This window comes from Electrona antarctica, assembly GCF_951216825.1.
Source record: "Electrona antarctica genome assembly, chromosome: 2".
Lineage (NCBI taxonomy): Eukaryota > Metazoa > Chordata > Actinopteri > Myctophiformes > Myctophidae > Electrona > Electrona antarctica.
In genome coordinates this window covers 6,906,502-6,926,538 of record NC_136807.1, presented here as the reverse complement: position 1 = coordinate 6,926,538, position 20,037 = coordinate 6,906,502, and the positions used below count along the sequence as shown (strand labels likewise).

Sequence of the window (20,037 nt, the reverse complement as noted above, 5' to 3'; positions counted from 1 at the left end):
CAGTTTTTACAAGCTTATAAAAGGTGTTTGTAGCCTATCCATTTGATGAACTGGGGCTCCCAGGAAGAGTTGACAATAAATAAAGTCTTGTGGCCGATGGTCAGCTTGTTAGCATCTGTATATAAACCACTCACCCAATTCCTGTATCTGTAAAACATTGGCTGGATGTTTAAAAAACCTTTTTCTCTCTTTTGTTTTAAATAACAATGTAATTCTCAACTTCAACCAATAAAACTTTATTTTTATAGTTATGTCTTCCATAAATAAATTATTTTCTCTGTATCAAAAAAAGAGAATTCATATATAAAGAACAGTGGGTCACTGTATTGTGTGCTTACACACACACACACCACAATGAAATTACATCAAAGACAAGCTAAATACACTGCAGCAAATCGGGAGTTCTCTTCACCTCACAAATATACACAGCCTTTGTTTATCCCTTGCGGGATGATTGCAATACGCATTTTAAAACCGCAACATTAAATTAATTTGGGTATAATACACATACATATATACACAAAGTGTGTCTTTACAATATACAAGTGTTCTTTTCGTACAATATTAAAATGCAAAAAGCTATTATATAAAAGATGGCAGTGATGCATTCATATGTCTTCCATGTTTCATATAAATATGTAATGAAATCTCATATCTGACTTATTTGATTCCTTGGCAGTAGCATTATACAAAATAGAAGTAGTCTTATATTTGATCCAGCCACACAGCTCCAAAGTCAGTAAGACAGCGTAAGCGTCGTATGCCCCAGAAATTCAAGGTAAATCAATCAATCTTGGGTTACAGATACTTATCTTTCCATACCTGAAGTTATACATCTCAAAATGACACAAAAGGCATATTACCGCCACTCTTAAAGTGAGACGATAGTGGTTTGGTAACGACTGACAGTCCAGAGTCCTTGTAACGCATGCTGGACACGTCACGGCTGGGATCAGCACATTTAATACTGGCAGTGGGAGAGACGCCTTGCATCCCTCCACTGCTTTAAGACTGAGAAGAAATGCATAGTGGCCAATAAGGGTCTTTCTCGGCCCCACCTCTCTCCCTGTGTTTTAGGACCCAAGATGGCCGCAGCACCAGGAGGGGGTGGCCTTACTGGGCTGCGTTCACAAATTCAAGACACCCGTCTTGCGTTTGTCTTGTGTCTGTGTTTAATGGCCACTCCAATGCATTTCCAATGGAATCCCATATGTTTTTTTTTTTTTTTTTTTTGTTTGATGGGGGGGGGGGGGGGGGGGGGGCAGAACACATCCATTAAAGCTGTGTTCAGACACAAGTCAGGTCTATTCTATTCTATGTTGACCCCGCCCGCTCACCTCTGCCCCACCCCCTCCTGGTGCTGCGGCCATCTTGGATCCTAAAACACAATGGAAGAGAGGTGGGGCAGAGAAAGGCCCTAATTGTGGGTGTGGTGTTACGACATCACCGCCGCTCTACAGGAAGCTGGAGGCCACAAAGCCGTGGTCGTGGCTGACTCTGCTCTGGTGGATCATGGCGCGGTCGTAGGCCACCTGGACGGACTTGCGGATGCTGGTCTTGCGGCCCTCCATTATGCGCAGCTTGTCGGCCGTCTCGTCGACGCCCAATGGGGTGACCTTGTCCCGTGGCAGCCACTGCCTACAGCGAGACGAGATATTTGCATCGCACGTCACTCATGGCGGTCAGTCATCCCTAGAAAACCTGGCCTCACGTTTCAAAACACGTTTCGTTTTGCCTGTGCCCCAACTGAATGAAAATACTGTGAGTGCTACTGAAATGTACCACGAGCCCGGTAAATAGTTGAGTACTTGTGTGACCGAGTTGAGCTTCAAGTATGTAAGATTATATAACGAGATGATCAGGTATTGCAAGTGAAATGCCCGCTTGCTGGTCAAAACTATTGAGCTACTGTATATAAGACAGGCTTATTGCTGATTTATTTATTTTTTATATTTTATAAAAAAAATAGCAGCATTGGCTTTAAGCAACAACTGTATATCTGTTCACATGCAACAAAAATGGGTTTCATTCCCCTCTAACCACATATTTAAATGTACAAAGAATAGCCAAAATAGAAGCGAGGTTGTGGAAGATTCGTTGCCCGAAATAGGGAAGCCTGAGCATAACAGGCAAACAATTGATAAGAAAATAGCAGATCTACAAGTAGAATGGCTTATTTGCACTTATTTGAAGTACCATGAAGTGAGTGGTTAAATAAAAAAGATACAATGAACTTGAGTTGTTTCAACTAGTGGACAGTGTGTGCTGTTCCTCACCACGTCCTCTTGTTGTCAAAGAAGAGCACCAGGTACAGCCTCTCTCCAGCCTCCTCCTGCCTCTGGTCTCCCAGGAGGAGCACCTCTTTGGGCGGTACGGGGATGGGGACGCCGTTGTGAAGCAGCCCATCCTCGGGCATCTCTGGGTCCACAATCTGGGGAGAGGCAGTGAATAAATCGAATCCGTTTCGGAGTGCAACAGTTAATCAGACTAATCGATTTAAACAATGTTTAATTGTTTTTGTTTTTTTTGAGGGGCGCTGCCCAGCTTTGTGTCTGTGTACCATGGAAATTATTTGATTGGCCGAGCACGGAATGTGATGTATGTGTGATATTTGAGGGACGCTAGCGCCTCCTATATTCAGCTATTTGTGTAGATTTCCGTCCTACACAAAGTTAAAAAATATTAAATTCCCATTGACAATAAACGGAGAATTTTACATCCTAGTGTCTGAGCAAATCGGCATAGTGTCTATGTTTGTCCTACACAAACATTAAATTCCCATTGACAATGAATGAAGAATTTTACGTCATAGTGTCTATTTTACATCATGATGATGTACAATAAGAGCAACCCCTCACTTCACACGGGTGTGATCTTTTAAATAGAAGCCGAAATGGAAGTGGAAATAGCAGATCTACAAGCTCGACATGTTGACGTTGGGTTGTGAGCACGCTATTTCGGAACACCGCTGTACGCCGAAGTACAAAGCAGGGCTTAAGGTGGCCTTACACTAGCCGATAATCGGGCATTTTTTGACGCTCGGGGGGTGCCCGACTCAATCGATCTGCTCGGGGCCGCTCAAAGCGCGATCGGGATCGGCCCGATCAACATCAAGAATGTTTGATATTTGCTCTGCCCCGCTCCGATTATCCTGTAGTGTGTGGTGCTATCAGATTTCAGATTGAAAAAAATCGGCTAGTGTAAGGCCACCTTTATATGGTTAATCAATCAATTGTGATGCTCCCATCAGCCGACAGCTGCCGATAAAAAGTCGGCCAATCTGACCACAATATTTGACCCAGAGCACCACTATCAATCAGCCAATCCTGGTATGCAATATGCATTGTGTTCAGCAGCAGCAAACATTTCTGCTGGCAACAGCCATGGCCGGAGGCATTATGTTTCTGTGTTGTCCATTATGTTTCTGTGTTGTCCATTATGTTTCTGTGTTGTCCGACTGGTCTCTCCGTCCATCCCAACGTTGTGATTCTGAACACAATCTCTCATTTGCAATGTCATCAAGATTACAAACAAGTACAACTATAAACTGAATAAATGTAGGTGGTCAAAGGTCAAGGTCACTGTGACCGCACAAAACATTTATTAAAATTCCTTCAAATTCTTCATTCACTGCATATACTCTGGACTGATGGCAACTGGTTGGTGGAGGCATATAATCACAGGTTTATACTTGGAGCAAAGACACGATAGTGTTTTCTTTTCAAAGATGTTCAGCTCTTGTTCAACGTTATCCACAATTTCTTCACTTAGTTCATAGTAACCTACAGTACATGTAGCCTGGAAACCAGACGAATTTGCCAGTGCCAAAAAAGAGAGTAAAAAAAAGCCCTCTGTAGATGGGGTCTGGCCCCGTGGTCTGGCCCCGTGGAAATGCAGGTTCAGGCTGGACCAATATATACGCCAGGTGTGGGCAACTGGCGGCCCGGGGGCCACATGCGGCCCCTACCTTCACTTAATGTGGCCCTCAGGTTAATGTCAGAATACTGATATAATATTGGTTTCAGCCGTTACAATTCCACAACATCCAAACATGACCCGCTTTAATTACTTCAGTCTAAATTAGTAGCTCATAGCTCAACACAAGTATAATTAAAGGCATTTGAAATTACATAAAAATCCAATTCCAATTCAAAAATAGCAAAAAATTATTCAAGATTTCAATTCGAATATAGCAAATAGTCGATCTACAAGCTCAAAACGTGTCACAGCGCGGCGCGTTTTGAGCTTGTAGATCGGCTATTTTTGCAACGACAGTAATATATGGCCCTAGGGAGTGATTGTGGAAATATAGTGGCTCTCTCCATCGTCAAAGTTGCCCACCCCTGATCTACGCAGTGACATTAGTCTGGCTATGCCAGGCTAACCTATAATATGCACACTTGAGTTTGATAACAAAACTTGCCTCATGGATAGCAATCGTACGCACATGTTCCCTTTACGAGCAAACCGCACTCATCTGTGAAACTTTATAGACATTTTTCACTGCATATCCTTACCACAATGTCGTTTAAATTGCACCGTAACATCTTTCAACATGGTGTCCCCCATTACTGTATAGATTATATTGGAGATCAAAAACCAACAATAGCAGATATACAAGCTCACAATGCATGAGTCGTACTAGTGAGCTGGTAGATGTTTTCACCATGCGACAATCGCTGTATGACGAAGTACTGTAAAATAGGACTCAAGTGGCTAAGACGAAACAGATTGCGGGTGCGAGTGATTCAAGGTGCCATCAGCAGCTGCAATCCGTTTTTTGTACATTCATCCTTAACCCATTTTGGGCGGGAACCCCTTTTGGTGTTAGCATTATGTTATGCTTTAGGTATTGAAAAATAGCAGATCTACAAGCTCATAGCGCGCAACCGAGTGGCGCTACGAGCTTGTAGGTCTGCTATTTTTGAAAAATCGAAGAACGACTGACATAGAAACGTAGCTTTTTCAGAAAACTGTCAGGATGTAGAAGACATTTTTAGAATCTGATCTCAGGTTAAAATGGGTTAATGAACAATGTACTTACCAGTGCAGGGTAGGAGGGATATCCCCGACATTTAGCCCACACCAGATCCAGAGATTCCAGCTCTGTGTCCTCCTCTGAGGACGTTTGGCTACCGTTACCTGCACAGGAAGACACCAAAATACACATGTTAAAATGTCATAATATAATCTGGAACCCAAAGAGAATTACAGATCTCTAGTATGATACATCAACACAATGTAAGATGTGATGGTCGCGGTACATTTGTGCTATGATGCTGCCTACACAGCTAAACTGACTTCACCATCGAAAGAGACAAAACTGCCTTGGATGTCTGAGATTCACAATACCAATGGTCATCAGATTATGGAGAAGTAACAGCCTCAAAGACAGTGTATAGTGTGATAAAAGAGCCCAACTGATAAATCAGCCATTATTTGGCCACTATTTGGCCATTTGTTGGACCACAATGGCAATCATACAGCCCATGTGTCTCGATCTGTTGTGATAAATGGCACTATAGGAACATGCATAAATATATAGGGCTGAAATGGTTATGCTTTTTTATATTGTGATGTGATGTACTTCTCAAGCTTAGAAAAAATAAAATTCTCTCTTAGAGGAACCATCGAAGGCTTCACTAAGGCATGGAGACCCTTTATAGAATACTTCAATAATCGTACCTCCCTGGATTAGACTGCTCGGTGTGACCCGAATATAGCGGACTGTGGATTTCAGAATTAACTTACAGTGCCTCTCTTACAAGTGTACAATACTCTTGACTGTGACCCATGATGTGACCTGTGTTTTTACTTTTATTTTTTCCTGTTTGTCCTTGTTTCGTTGTACGTTGTTTGTTGATGTTTGTGATTTTAAAAATAAAAAAATGGGTGACTATGTGCAAAGATTTTCCTGACAGATGTACTGCTTGACTGTCCCCAATAAAAAACTATATAAAAAAATCAAAACAAAATCAAAGGCTTCTCAAAAGTCTAGCATCAGCCGTGCTGTAAATAAAACCAATGCTGTGTCTGTACCAGTGTAATCACCGTCTCCATTGACAATGTCCAGGAAGGGAACTTTGGAAAGTGCTGGTTTCCCCAGGCTTCGTTTGGGCGGTGAGCTGCTGCAGACAGAACAGTACAACAGTCAGCCAACAAACATGGGAACCACTTGTGTCACAGAAAAGCGTGATTTCTTTCTACGTCCGAGCATAGACATGGTAACGCCCCCGCCTGCCTATAATAAAGAGAATGACAGCTTGGCACGCGCGACAGTAACTCTTATTTTTGTAGAAGAGGCAAACTAATATTGTTTACGTCGTTGGCCTGTTTATTTGTATACATGTGTAAACTTGAAACATTATTGTACTGTAAAAAGGTCTCTTTTCCCTTGATCTTTCTTTTTAGTATTAGTTTAATATAATTAGATTAATACACGATAATCAACACTAACACTTTAATTTAGAACACAGCCAAATCAAATCATAGTTGTTCAATCAATTATTCAATCAAAGCAAACGGTACAAACAATATTGGTTTCTTCTACAAAAATTAAAGTTACAAGTTACTGTCGCGTGTTGCCATTCTCTTGTACTTGTATTATTTCCCACCACGGAGTAGCCTTGCATCTCGGAGGACAGGCAAGACGGGCAGTGTCGGTAGGCCAATCAATGGCAGGCGGGGCGTTACCATGTCTACGCTCGGACGTAGAAAGAAATAACGCATGCCACAGAAAATATAGTGAGGCCCTCACTCTGGATAGATATTCAAATAATTTGCCTTAATTTATTGGTTGGTCATGTCAACGGCATGCATAGTGCCGATATACAACATGTCTGCCAATAAATACTACAGAGCATTGGGCTCACAATTTTTCCGACATTACCGATATAATGAAAAAATAGAACCTGTCATCATGTCTTACATTTCTTTGTGGAGAACAGGGCAGGGGCTGTAAACACTGTCTTTGTGCTTACTGATCCCATTGGTAAGTCCTGAAAAACACAGGTGAAAGGCATCAAAACCAACACTACTGACTGACATAAGGAGGCAAAAAGCAAGGCAAAGCGAGGTGACTCACTGTTCTCCAGTATATGGTTGGACAGCTCCAGCTCACTGTCAGAGCCGACATCTTTACCAGGGATCTGATGCTCAGGTGTGGAGAGGTTGGGAGGTCCCTGGGTTTTCTGGGGGGTCCTGGATGGAGTGGAAGAAGGCGTCATGGAAGGGGTGGTTGCTGTGGAGCTGGGGGTTGAGGGAGCACTGGCAGTGACATGCCCATGAAAACCTGTCCCATTCGGCAAAGACCCATTCGGCAAAGACCTCTCCCTAAAGAGTTTTGCTCCATTTTTTGCTTTCTTAAACAGTACGGAGGTGCGTCGGCCCACGCCGGTGGTGGGTCGTGGCGGGATGTGGCCCTCTGGCAAGCCGTTGACTGCCGCCAGCCCGCCACTGTGCAAACTGGGAGGTGGCGACGGGGGCCGCTCCTCTGCTTTAGTGCAATCATGGTTTCCGGTGTTGCTGTCCGCCGCGAAGAGTGCAGCGCCGTTGGAGCTCTCGCCTTCTAGTTTGATGCGTTTGAGGCAGGGCCGGTCTGGGGACAGGGGCTCTCCGGTGATCGGCCGCAGGGTGGGAGGCTCCAGGGGCATGTCCCCCAGCCGAGGGGGAGGAGCAGGCCCGGTGGGCTCCAGTGTGGGGGGCGAAGTGGATTTGAGATCCTCTGAAATATAACAAGGGCGGGAAGAAAGAAACAAATCTCACTCAATATCATTGCGAGAATTAATTTCAAATGAATGTCCATTTAGTATGCAGTGTGATGTGGTGGTGTAGTATTCACTGGAGAATGACGTCAATTTGTGATGATCTGGAATAACCCTGTAGCTGTATGGAACACCTCATCAAGACAAGTGAATCCATAGGTTTGTAAACTGACTGAATGTACACAGTGGAAACATTTCACATGCCTGAACCGTCAGGTTTTCAGCTGCATTGCAGCTACGTTGACCCTGGGTTTACCCTTGACTATGTTGTCAGGCGTGGGATGGTATGGCATGAGTGTACGTGGCCGATGGCGGTGGTGAGTCCATGAGAGTGAAGTGGAGAAGAGGACAATAGAGAGCACTTGGAGAGGAGTTGTGAGGCAGCCATGGCTAACAAAGTTCTGTGGGCCCCTACTTACTAGACTGGAGACAGTGGGGTGGTTGGGGTTGGTGCATGGGGGGGACCCTGGCTCAATTACCTGAGGACAATGTTCCGTTAGCTCATGGTCGCAACTGGTCGCATTTAAAATAGTGGCTTTTATTAAAGGAAAATGCATTGGAATTTCATGCGGTCATCCCACCTTTGTCGGAAGACGAGAGGCCGTTGTCCGCCTCTGTATCCTCCTCCTCGTCGTCCTCCTCGTCTCCGTCTCTGGCGTGTCCGTTGTGGAGGGCGTGGCGGGGATGCTGGCCCTGCCGGTAGCGGACGTTGTTGATCTCGCGCCGCAGCAGGCGCATGCGTCGCGTGCGCGCACCGCTACACCGCATCGAGGTGACCAAGTCCAGTTTGTCCAGCAGCGTCTTCAGCTGCTCGTCCACTGTCATGTGCAGCCGGTTGTCTGGGTCCAGCACGCTGTCAACTGGAGGAGACCAACACGGACGCCTGAGTCAGAATGTTACCATGCCATGGAGCAGACCATCCCAGAAATAAAACATTCCCAAAATACTTTCTAGAGATACTGTAGAGTACCTTTGAACACGTGTAGCACACTGCCGATTTTCAATTAAGGTTATGGTCCCTCTTTAGCCTACTGTACAGAAGGGGTTTTCAACTGAGATGTGAGACAATCTAACACTAGCCTGGAACTCACCTATGCTTTCTATGGCATAGGCAGCTCCGGCAGAAACTGTGCGCAGCTGCTGGACATGAGACTAATTAATTAGAGCGACAGAGAGAGAGAGAGGTGTGTGTGTGCGTCAATTTAACAAAGGTGCAGACGATCAGAAATCAGCAGAGAGTGATCGACGTTTGCGCTACTCTATGCCGAATTGAAGTGGACTCGGACCCAGACTTTTTTTTTCTCCCTGGAAATAAAAACGTCTGGGTTTCCGAGGCTAATCTAACACTGATGTTTTGGGTGGGGATATGGCTCAATAGTCTGTCTATGTATGGGTATAATAGTGGTGGACAGGGAGTCTCATGATTTTAAGGCTCTAACCTTGCCCAGTTACTTATTCTTCAAGCAAAGTTGCAACGGGTAAGCACTGATAATGATAGTGAGGTCTTTAATTTCACTGCCTCATATTTATTTCGTTTTTACTAAATAAAATAAAATAAAATGGAAAAAAAGAAAAGAAAAAGTCTTCACTTTCCTACATTACTCACGGACCAGCAGTTGAAAACCCCTGGTCTACAGAAACATACAATGTGACCTACCGTCCTCCCAGGTGCAGCCGTAGAAGTCTCGTTTCTGGGGCGACTCGGGGAGATGCATGCCACTGTCCGGGTCCAGGCCGGTGTTATAGGCCTGTCGCTGGGCATGGCGCAGTATGGCTCCACCTAGGTCTCGGAGGCGCAGGGCAGTGCGGTGGAAGACCGTGTCCTTGGTATTGTAGACAAGGCAGTTGGCCACCATCAGGTTGAAGTCGGTCTCCAGATCGGCCACAGAGCGGTACGCGTGGGCCTCCAGTTTGGAGCGCATGGTGGTGAAGTCCATGGGTTGGCTGATGAACTCCAAGTAGTCCGGGACCTAGGGATGATGTTTGGTCACAGGGGTTATTAAACTATTTTACCTGTCGTGGGAAACATAATTGTATACTGGCCAATTGTTTACATTTTTTTACATGTTTACAAAGTCAAGCACATTCCAAATGATAAAATACCAGGTGCTGGACAGAAGAACACGTGAAAACTGAATCAGGAATATCGTACCCAGTTATATCAGGAATATTTGAGTCTGACATGTTTTTCCTTTTTCTATCACTATTATTTTTCCCTTTCCTGAAAATTACAAATGATGGGAGTTTGAAAAAAAAACAATTCAAAACTTTAAAGCTGTGATGCGACGATAAATTCAAGATGATGTTAAATGCCAAGGAACTGTCGACAGATGCTGCCAAGCCTGTCTTCCACTGGCAAAAGTTGACTTCAGGTGCCTCTCTTCATCTACTTCACTACAATATCCAGCAGTTGGATGTGTAAATGTGTCCAAAATGAATTGTATAATTCAATATTAACGATTAATCGGGGGGAAAAAATGAACCCTACAAATAAAAAAAGATCTTCCCCCCAAGGGGTACCCAAGTCAAAAAAGTTTGGGAACACCTGATGTAGATGCTCAACAATAATTTTAACTCTTGAGAGTTAATAAGGGTCCATTTGGTTACTAACTCCATCTTTTAAATGAGGACCACTGGTGGTCCCTGGACCAGTGTTGAGCCAATTGATCACCATAGCAACCCCAGCCTAGGCCTGATTAGGTAAATTCCCAACACCTGCTAAATCCTCCAAACATGTATCTTGATTGGAATCAATCTCCACTCACACTCAATGACTCACACTCCTCATGCAGCTACACAGACACATCCCAGGCACACTTTGGTAGGCCTATAGCCCTGTCCTGTTTGGATGACAATATTGCCTTTCCGATTATCGATTATTAATTTTCATAATCGATTTCGGGTCCTATTAACGATAATCGATTAATCGGACCCATCCCTAAAGAGTACCCAGCATTAACTCTTACCACATCATTATGCAACTCACTGACTAGTCAGTGTCACATCAGAGCAGTTTCCTGAAATGGAAACAACAAATGTGAACTTAGTTATTACTGACCTCTTTGAGGTCGACTGGCTCTGCAAAGATTCTAGCCGTGTCTTTCTCCTGTAGTTGGTCCAGTGTGGAACGCAGCAGCACTAACATAGGGGTCAGCTGAATCTCCAGGGCTGCTTGGTGAACTTTGACCTGTAGAGGTGGATTGCATGGAGACATGGTGAGACAGAAGTTCAGAAAGGCTTTCTAGGAATATATACACAGCCTTTAAATTCTTTAAGTGTAAAGGTCAGATTGTATTAAAATTATTTACATTGCAATGTACCATAAATGATTCCTGAACTGGATTTACCAATGGATGTTTTTCTTTAATGAATAATTCTTATGCTGAGGTGTAACTCCAAAGGCTACATATAAAACAAAAATGACTGACAGAATTTACCATTTGTTTATTAAGTTATGGGTGTGAAAGATTCTCTCTAGCTAGTAAGGGGAGGTTGCTGGCTATGTACATGTGCACCTCTACACCAGCATGCCTATTAGAGCATGGACCATGGACCAGACAGTATTGACATGTCAGAGATTTATTCAGGCTTTGCAGATATGGCATGATGGCAATGATGAATGACGGATGATGGGTGATGATTTTAAAAGTAATGCATCAATATAGGCACAGAGCAGAGGTGCTACCAGCACCTCTCCAGTAAGGTACAAATGTTTGTCTGTGGCTTCTAGTTTGCCTATATAGTCCCCAGGTGTGCCAATTGGTGGCCACACCCACCACCAACAAGGGAACCTGCTACTACTCCACCCCACTCTCAGCTATAGAGTGGTGGGGTTTTCTACAGGGTGTATATTTTCCAATTTACACAAAAAAGCTACAATCAAGCTGGAATGGTAAGGTGCAACTGTAGTCTACAGTCACAGTGGTTCTTGTTTCTGAGGTGACTCCGGAGCAAGCAAGACCATAAAAACAACACATTGAGTTTCACACAGTGTTCCAATATGTTACCTGTTCTCGTTTGAGTTTCTCTCTCTTGCGGATGAGTTCCACCAACAGCCTTGCTCTCTCCAGGTCATGCCTAAGTTTCTGCCAGTACCTCAGGGCCTCTCTTGCTGCAGACACCTTCTCGTCTATCTCAGGCGGCTAAGAAGCACAATACGTTGCAAACATAAGACACAGGTGTGAATTGAAAACAAACGTTCAACAAATATTATGTGGTTTATGGTTAGTGTGGTCCGACTTTCACTCATTTTGGATATGGCAATGCCAATACTGAAAAACGTTAGTGGTCCCACACAGTGGCTTCACTTACAGAATAATGCATTGTAGGCATCAGGTATCTGAATGGACTGAAAAACTGTCCAGCCACTTGTAAGGTGGAGCCACGCTAAACAATCAACAGACATGTTCAATCAACAATCAAGAGGGAACAGAGCACCCATACAGGTGATATGGTAAAGACAATAAGTCCACAATAATACAGATTAAAAATTGCAAAATAATGTATACATTTGCTGTATAAATTGCAAGGAATGAAGTACAAAAACGAACACACAAAAGTAAATTAGTGGAATGAAAAGGTATTCTCTAATCTCTACTGAGTCAAACATGCCATTCATTACACACCAGGACCTATGTTCACTGATTGGTATACTGGGGTTTATATCAGTATCATGGTTACCATGATATTCCTGTATGCCGACTATGTAGATCGTAGTAACCAAATTATTTTCTATTAATTTACTTTATAGAGGGTATACGCGTGACATCAACCTGGAAGTTATGCGGGAACGCCGAGTGGCAAAAAACTACTTTCTGGCCTTGACAGCCCATTCATCCAAACAGAAAAGTCCTGTCTGATTGCATTAAACAATGTTAAACTCACCAACATTGCAGCTGAACGAAAAACTTGAATTATCCTCTATCTGAAAAGTTTTTGTGTCATGAAAATCCACCATAGAAACGTTATGAGCTACTTTCTATCAAGAAATGCCCTGCATTTGAGTGTCAGAGTTTGGAAGTTGCTTGTTTTCAATAACACAACATTTTGCTGTCTCCTGCATTATGTGACATTTAGAAACAGGTGGTACGCAGGACGGTTGAGTGATTTCCAACGAGCGCTTCCAAACTCCAACACTGCTGCTCAAGGTTTTGCCACTCAGTCTAGATGAGGGGGGCGTGTCCTGATGATTGGTCATGATGTCACCCTGACAATCAACCAACCAATAAAACCACTGTGTTTACGTCCATCCAGGCAAGGGACCGCAACTGTAGCCTGCATCGACTTCCATTCAGGCTATGGGACCATGACAACAGATCCCACAGCCTGCAGGGACCGTAACCGTGACAACAGATCCCATAGCCCTGCCAAAAAATGCTAATAATGAACAGCTTAAATATGGGGAAAGCATATGCCAATGGCCAATTCACCTATAGCTAAGACCCGGCGAGGTTTGTCTAACCCATGTTATGCTTAGCTGTGATTGGACCATAGCAGTTTGGGGAGGGGCTTAGCTAGTCCTGCTCCTACACTCATTAATGGAACATAAATTTAAGTTGTAGAGAGCTACAAATACTTGGGCGTCGTTCTATAGAAGTTTTATTGAATCTGTTCCTATGTTTTGTATTGTTGCCTGGTACGGTAATCTGACCCTGGCCAACAAGAACAGGCTCAGCAGCCTCGTCAAAGTGGCCAGTAAGATTTCTGGGAGAACCCAATCCCAACTAATAGACCTCTACAAGAGGCAGATATTTAAAATAGCCTCCTCCCTCCGAGACCTCCGAGACCTCAGACTGTAGGTCTGAGTTTGAACTGTTGCCCACTACAAAGACGAATCGGTTCAAACTATCCTTTGTCCCGGCTGCTATTCAGCTGCTGAACAGCAGATAGCACTTTATTCTTGCCTCTTTGCACAGATTGCCCACTAATGCACTTTTGCTGACACTGCTACTGTTGAATGTCATGAATTCTCTGTCTCTAGTGCCTGTTGGGATTTAGTCTTTTGTAATGAGTGTGTTGATTGTTGTCCGAGTATGTATTTTTACTATTACCTGGCTGCAAACCAATTTCCTGCAAGGGTGAAGCGTCCTCACTTCCCACATTCACACACCAATGGTGGCCGAGCTCACACCAACAAACTCATTGGAGGCAATGTAGGGTTCAGTGTCTTGCCCAAGGACACTTCGACATGTGGACAGGAAGAGGAGCCGGGATTCGAACCGCCGACCCAGGGATCATTGGACGACCTGCTCTAACCTCCTGAGCCACAGCCGACCACAGTGTGCATACTTAATTAAGCTTTTCAATGTTGGCTGTACTACTCGCCTCCTACGCACCTGTCTGTTGTAAGTAGGTGAATATGGGCCATGGCACTTACAATTTGGTTATGAGCACCGGACTCACACAGGCAGTAGGAGGTAGTTGCTGGTCCGGGGAATGCATCTTAAAGGGACACTTCACCCTTTTTGCAAAAAAATATATGTTAATGACGTTTAGAAGCTTTAGAACACTTTCCTGGGGGTCTTTATGTGTGTAATATGTGGTTTTAGATATTTTAGATTGTAGCAGTGAGCCCAGTGTCTCTGATGTCATGGACACTGGGCTCACTTCCTTCCTGGACTATAATTCCCATAATACTTTGGTGCACTGCTCTTACTGAGACAACATGTAGTCCAGGAAGTAAGTGAGCCCAGTGTCCATGACATCAGAGACACTGGGCTCACTGCTACAATCTAAAATATCTAAAACCACATATTACACACATAAAGACCCCCAGGAAAGTGTTCTAAAGCTCCTAAACATCATTAACATATATTGTTTTGCAAAAAGGGTGAAGTGTCCCTTTAAGTGCATTTACAGATGAAATATATGTATGTATTCCTGTGTTAATACCAGGTCCCGGTGTAAAAGTGGCCTGGCTGTGGTAATGTTCTGTTCTGACCTGTTCAGTGCTCCTCTGGGGCTGGGACTGGATGGTACAGTGCAAGCGTCTGACCAGCGGCACGCCACTCCGTGACTGGCGCTTCAGCAACCAATAGCTGTGCAGCCGCTGCATGAACGGGTTCTTCTTCCGGAAGAGGATTCCTTTGCAGATGATGTTCAGCCTATGTGGCAGAGAGGGATGCATGGCATGCAAGGCTCAACAGAGGCACTGGCATTATCTCAAGCTGTGGTGCTTAAGAAAATGTTCTCAGTATCTGTCAATTTTTTTTTTTTCAATAAATCTGTAATTGAATATCGGCCACAATTTCAATATCATACAGTCCTCATCAAGCTAATCTTTGCATTATTTTGATTGGATAAAGAGACATGGCAGAGAGAGAGGGAACAATAGGCAAAACAGGTCTCCACTGCAGCCGGAATCAAACCAGGGTCACTGAGATTATATGGTTGACACATTATCCAGTGAGCTACAGGCGTGCCCCAGAACATTTTCTTTTGTCTAAACCATTTTTTATTCAAGAAAGAAAGTAAATCCTACCTCTGCGTTGGTATTCGTGGCACTATTACCAGTGGTGAACCAGAAGGTTCTGCTGATACCTCTGGGCTCTTCTTCCCTTTCTTTTTCCCCTGCTTGGCATCACTGTCACTCTTCCTGCCACGTTTGGGCGTCGCTGGCGTTTCAGTGTAAGCCATGCGTCCTCTATTGGCCCTGGACCTGCCCCCTACTACCCTGCCCCCGCAGTCCTCCTCGTCCGACGCAGTCTCTTGGCCCGGGGGAGAATGGGCCTCGCAGAAGGCTGTCTTCTTGACAGAGAAGATGGTCCCGTTGACAGTCGTTTCCCGCACTGGGTCAATCTTCATGAAGAGGCCGGCACGCTGAGCGCATGTGACGTGGAAGGCTGTGTAACAGTTGGCCTTATGGCACTGGATGGAGGCTCCGCGCCCCTTCTGTTTGCACAAGTAGCAGGTCAGCTTCCAACGGGCTGTGGGGATGTTAGTCACACCTTCCACCGGCTCCAAGAATACAGTGTTGGCGAAGCAGACCTCTGGGATCCAGATGGCGCAGACCACATGTGCCCAGCGTGCGTCACTCGTCTGCTTGAAGGCGCCGCCGCGATTCGGACACAGCACGCAGTCGACAGGCTTCTGGGGAGACTGGAGACAGCAGCGGCATAGCCACTGACCCTCGGGGATGTAGGGAACCCCGTAACACTCCTGGTGCACGGCCAGGTTGCAGGAGTCACAGAAGAGGATGACGTTACTGTTAAGGCACTCGTCGTCCAGGCACACACAGCAGAAGGCTTCGTCGTCGATGGTACTCTGCGAGGGTGCCCGGCTGCGCGCCTCCCTGTACGCCTCCTCCTCCAGGCGGTCCACCAGCAGCTCAAAAATGTCCGCTGAAACGGCAGTGTGACCCTCCGATGTACGGCCCGTGTTGACCATCTCCAGCCAGGCGGAGTCCTCCTCGTCCATGTCGTATTCTGCCTCCATCTCCTGCTCCTCTGGTGAGCGTTCTATGTAGCGGTAGTAGGCTGTGGGCAGCGGGGGGGCCTCCACCGGCTCGAACGTCTCTAGCACGCGGAACTTTGGCTCGGGGAGGCTAGCGTGGACAGAGTGCAACTTGTCCTGTGCTAGCGAGTGGGGACCGGGGCCGTGGCTCTGCGAGGATGGGGGTGACCTGGCAGAGGAACTTTTGGAGTCTTTCCTCCGGCCTCGTGGTGTGGCAGGTTTACGTGTAGGGTGGGCACTGCTGGCCGGCGGGGGTGGCTGCTCTGTGTTCTCCTTGTTGCTGTTGCATTCCGTCATGTCCTCTGCCATCATCTCGTCCTCCGTGATGACAGCCATGGGGTCCAGGATGGAGATGCGGTGGAGTCTGCCGTCCAGATCCACCTCCACCACCTTCTGGGCCTGGGAATAGGTCAGAGTCTCCCTGCTGGGGGACACTTTTAGGCTGTAGGGGGAGGGCGACCGCTGGCGGGCACCCCGGCGCCCGCCGATGGCCCCATCAGACTTTCTGCCTCCAGCGGCTCCAGCTCGGCCACCAACACCTCCTCCACCACCCCCAGGAGGCTGACTTCTCCGGCGTGGCTTCCTCATGGGCCTCCGACCACGCAGCCCCACCTGCGTAATATAACACATAATAACACAGTAGCTATCAGACTACAACAAACACCACCAGTTAATGATGAATGTACATGGCTTAAAGTCTGGAATTGTTTAGAGAACTAGAGAAAAGTATAACTCTGTAAAATGTACAGTAAACTTTATATAGTTCTAACTGGCTGGGCAATAGATCGAGATGTATATATCAATATTGTGATAGATATAGTACTAGTATCGCCTTACATTTGTGATATGGCTTAAATGTTTCTTTTCCTGTTTTTAAAGGCTAACTTAGTACTAACTAAGTAGTAGTCCTGTCCCGTGTCCTACCCGGACACAAGGCCAAGTTCTAAAATACTGAAATATGCTTGTTTACATATTGTTAGAAGTTAGAACAAAAATAACAGTGTGGTTATGTGCCAGACATTACAATAGATACGACTGTCAATAAGCATCTATGTATGTACAGATAGAACAAAAATAACAGTGTGGTTATGTGCCAGACATTACAATAGATACGACTGTCAATAAGCATCTATGTATGTACAGAATGTGTTGTAGGACATAATCAAGCCCCCGCAAAAACAATCCTTACCAATCACATGGACTTTTATCAAGTCTGTTTGACTTAAAGAAACATCAAGGCCAAACTCGTGCAGGTTTGTTTTTCTGGGGAAAGCTCTCTGGGGGCTGGGTTATGGACGGTAAGTGTAAACATTCCTCCACGCTTGCAAGAGAAAACTATTCACATCACAAACATAACCACGTTTCACCAGATCAGGTGAGTGTGATGACAGCCAGGTGTGCTGTCAAATAGAGGCTATACTGTCCGCAGTCAAAACACTGAACCAGTGAAGAGAAACGAGTGAGTGTACTATAATTCACGACTTTATGTCATAAAACTGTTGGCAACTACTGTGAAGTCTGGGGTCACAACAAGACCAGCTTAGCCAACCAGCGTCCACGACGTTTAGACTGAGTCACGTAAGAGCCAATAGGATTGAGGATCGCGGGAACCCGCCGCCTCCCAACAGATCAACTGTCCTTATTTCCACAGTAAAATGTCAGCCATATTTACAGTTTTAAAACATTGTGAAAGGCTCCACCAATAGTTTAAAAACATGGGAATACTTCTTGCCTTGAGCACTGTGACCTACCGACAGTTCACCAGGTGTGTTCGGCAGTTTCGCCAGTAAACGCTGGATTACAAAAAAGTGTCTATAAATTAAAGACAGCAGCAGCTTTAGCCTGCTAACTTTGTAGCACCAACACTCTCACTGAGAGCGTTAAGCCCGAAAACAGCAGATCTGCAAGCTCACAATGCGTCGCGGACGTTAAGCACTGTGAGCTTGTAGATCGGCTATTGTAGGCGCGCGACCGAGTATAAATAAATAACTCCCGGATCCCCTCTGAACGTGTAAACACTTCTAAATTAACGACCAGTTCGTCTCTCACGGCTCCCACGGAAGACACCGCGTGACCATTTCATCTTTACCTGTAATGACAGGGGACTGACACGGGATCCACTCGGTCGTGCACCCCGCTCTGCTCCCACAACTGACGGCCGTCCACGGCTAGCCAAGTTAGCGGCTAGCGTTAGCAGCTAGCAGGTCTCTCCCTCCCCTCAACACACTCCTTGGCTGTTTAGAAGCCGGGTTATTATTTGGCGTTTTTTAAAACGTGTCCGTAACTTCTCAGCGGCCCGTTCGGGTAAGACCGAGCACCCGAACCCCGAGCCAGAACGCGGCGGGTGGTGTGTGCCTGGGCTCTGAATCTCTTTACAGCAGCTTGCAGGTCGTGGTCGACCTAGTTTAGTGAGAGGGAGAACTGCTAGCCTCAGCTAGCTGGCTGCTTAGCTATTTGGAGCTCTGAATGTGCGCACAGGGTAGTCTGTTGCCTTGAACGCATTCTGTAAGGCGATGACAGCTATCTTCTTAGCTCAATGATTGGATTTGGAGGAGCCCTGAATGTGCACTGTGCACACAGGCCAGGGTACTCTATTGCCATAAAGAAATTTATATAATTATAATAATAATAATTATTATTATTTTGCATAGTTAAAATATTTTTTGTGTTATCCTTTTAGCCTCAATGTCTGACTGTAGCCTACCTCGTCGTGCTGTTTACATTTCTGTCTAATAAAGTATCCAGTCAATCGAATGGGTCTTCAACAGGGTGTCCAGGGGTCTTCAGAGTTATGACAGGGGGGCCAGTTTTGTGCTGAACATTTTAGTTTTTCCCAAAGTACACAAAAATTGTCTTTGCTAATAATATATTATTAGCAAAGATAATGTGTAAACAAACACATAAAAAAGCTCTATATTCAGGGGTCTTCCGATCTCTCCAGCTCTTTTTATATTTGTTTATATTGCATATATATATATATGCTGAACACTCTAGTATACAGCGATTCTCAAAGTGGGTTCAGTGGTACCCTGGGCCTAGGGTGCCGTGACGCAAGACCAGGGGTGCTGCAGAATACTTTGATAATATTTTGAATCGACCAATATAACTTCAGTTTAACCTCTTATATAGAATGACACTAAATCTCTTTGCCAAAAATAGCAGATCTAATGTGTCACGTTGCAAACTTGTACATTGGCTATTTTTTACCAAATGTTCCTCCCAGAATAGGGATGCTGGTGCTCAAGCGGTTAAATGTCAAGCATATACAGTAGGGTATAAAGGGTAAAGTACATTTGCACAATTTGTCATCTACATTTAACCTACGCTATTAGGATCAGTGGGCATTATGTCATAGTCCGGCAGATGGGGTGGACGGGTGGGAAATTTGGTATATAGTCTTTTTTATTGGCCTAAAATATTGTCTGTATACATTCATGAATCCACTTGCTGACCGGCTGTCGGTATTGAGCATTTTTTTATAGGGGTTTCATGTGACCCTACCATTAACATATTATGGCAGGCAAAAATGAAATAAATGTCAAACTTTCCTTATGCTTTAAGTAGCATGTGACATGTCAAACTAGGGGGGTTTCATGATTCTGAATCCATTCCTGGCATTAGTTTTGCACAAAAAACACTCCTTGGGCTAAAAACGGCCATAGATGTCATGACAAATGTGATGAGATCAGCACAAAATGTGATGAGGTCAGCACATTTGGGCAAATGCCTATGGCTGTTTTTAGCCCAAGGAGTGTATTTTGTGCAAAACTAATGCTTGGAATGTATTCAAATTTCAGAATCACCTAGTTTGACATGTCACATG

The 20,037-nt window shown here is 45.0% G+C and overlaps 1 protein-coding gene across 4 annotated transcripts; it reads right to left on the bottom strand.

The window, feature by feature from the left end:
* Positions 1 to 220: 220 nt before the first annotated feature.
* Positions 221 to 18,695, bottom strand: brpf3b (bromodomain and PHD finger containing, 3b). Of its 4 annotated transcripts, none has more exons than XM_079523758.1 (13): positions 18,304 to 18,695; positions 15,244 to 16,826; positions 14,704 to 14,866; positions 11,771 to 11,905; positions 10,822 to 10,950; positions 9,421 to 9,733; positions 8,345 to 8,623; positions 7,085 to 7,723; positions 6,929 to 6,998; positions 6,052 to 6,128; positions 5,045 to 5,142; positions 2,277 to 2,431; positions 221 to 1,638 (listed from the first exon to the last, which is right to left on the bottom strand). In XM_079523758.1, the coding sequence occupies exons 2-13, from the start codon at positions 16,800 to 16,802 to the stop codon at positions 1,455 to 1,457; spliced, it is 3,801 nt and encodes a 1,266-aa protein (XP_079379884.1). In that variant the 5' UTR covers positions 16,803 to 16,826; positions 18,304 to 18,695; the 3' UTR covers positions 221 to 1,454. The 4 variants fall into 4 exon arrangements, with proteins under 4 accessions (XP_079379884.1, XP_079379883.1, XP_079379885.1 ...); XM_079523757.1 differs by having other exon boundaries at positions 6,040 to 6,125; XM_079523759.1 differs by having other exon boundaries at positions 6,052 to 6,125.
* Positions 18,696 to 20,037: the final 1,342 nt, after the last annotated feature.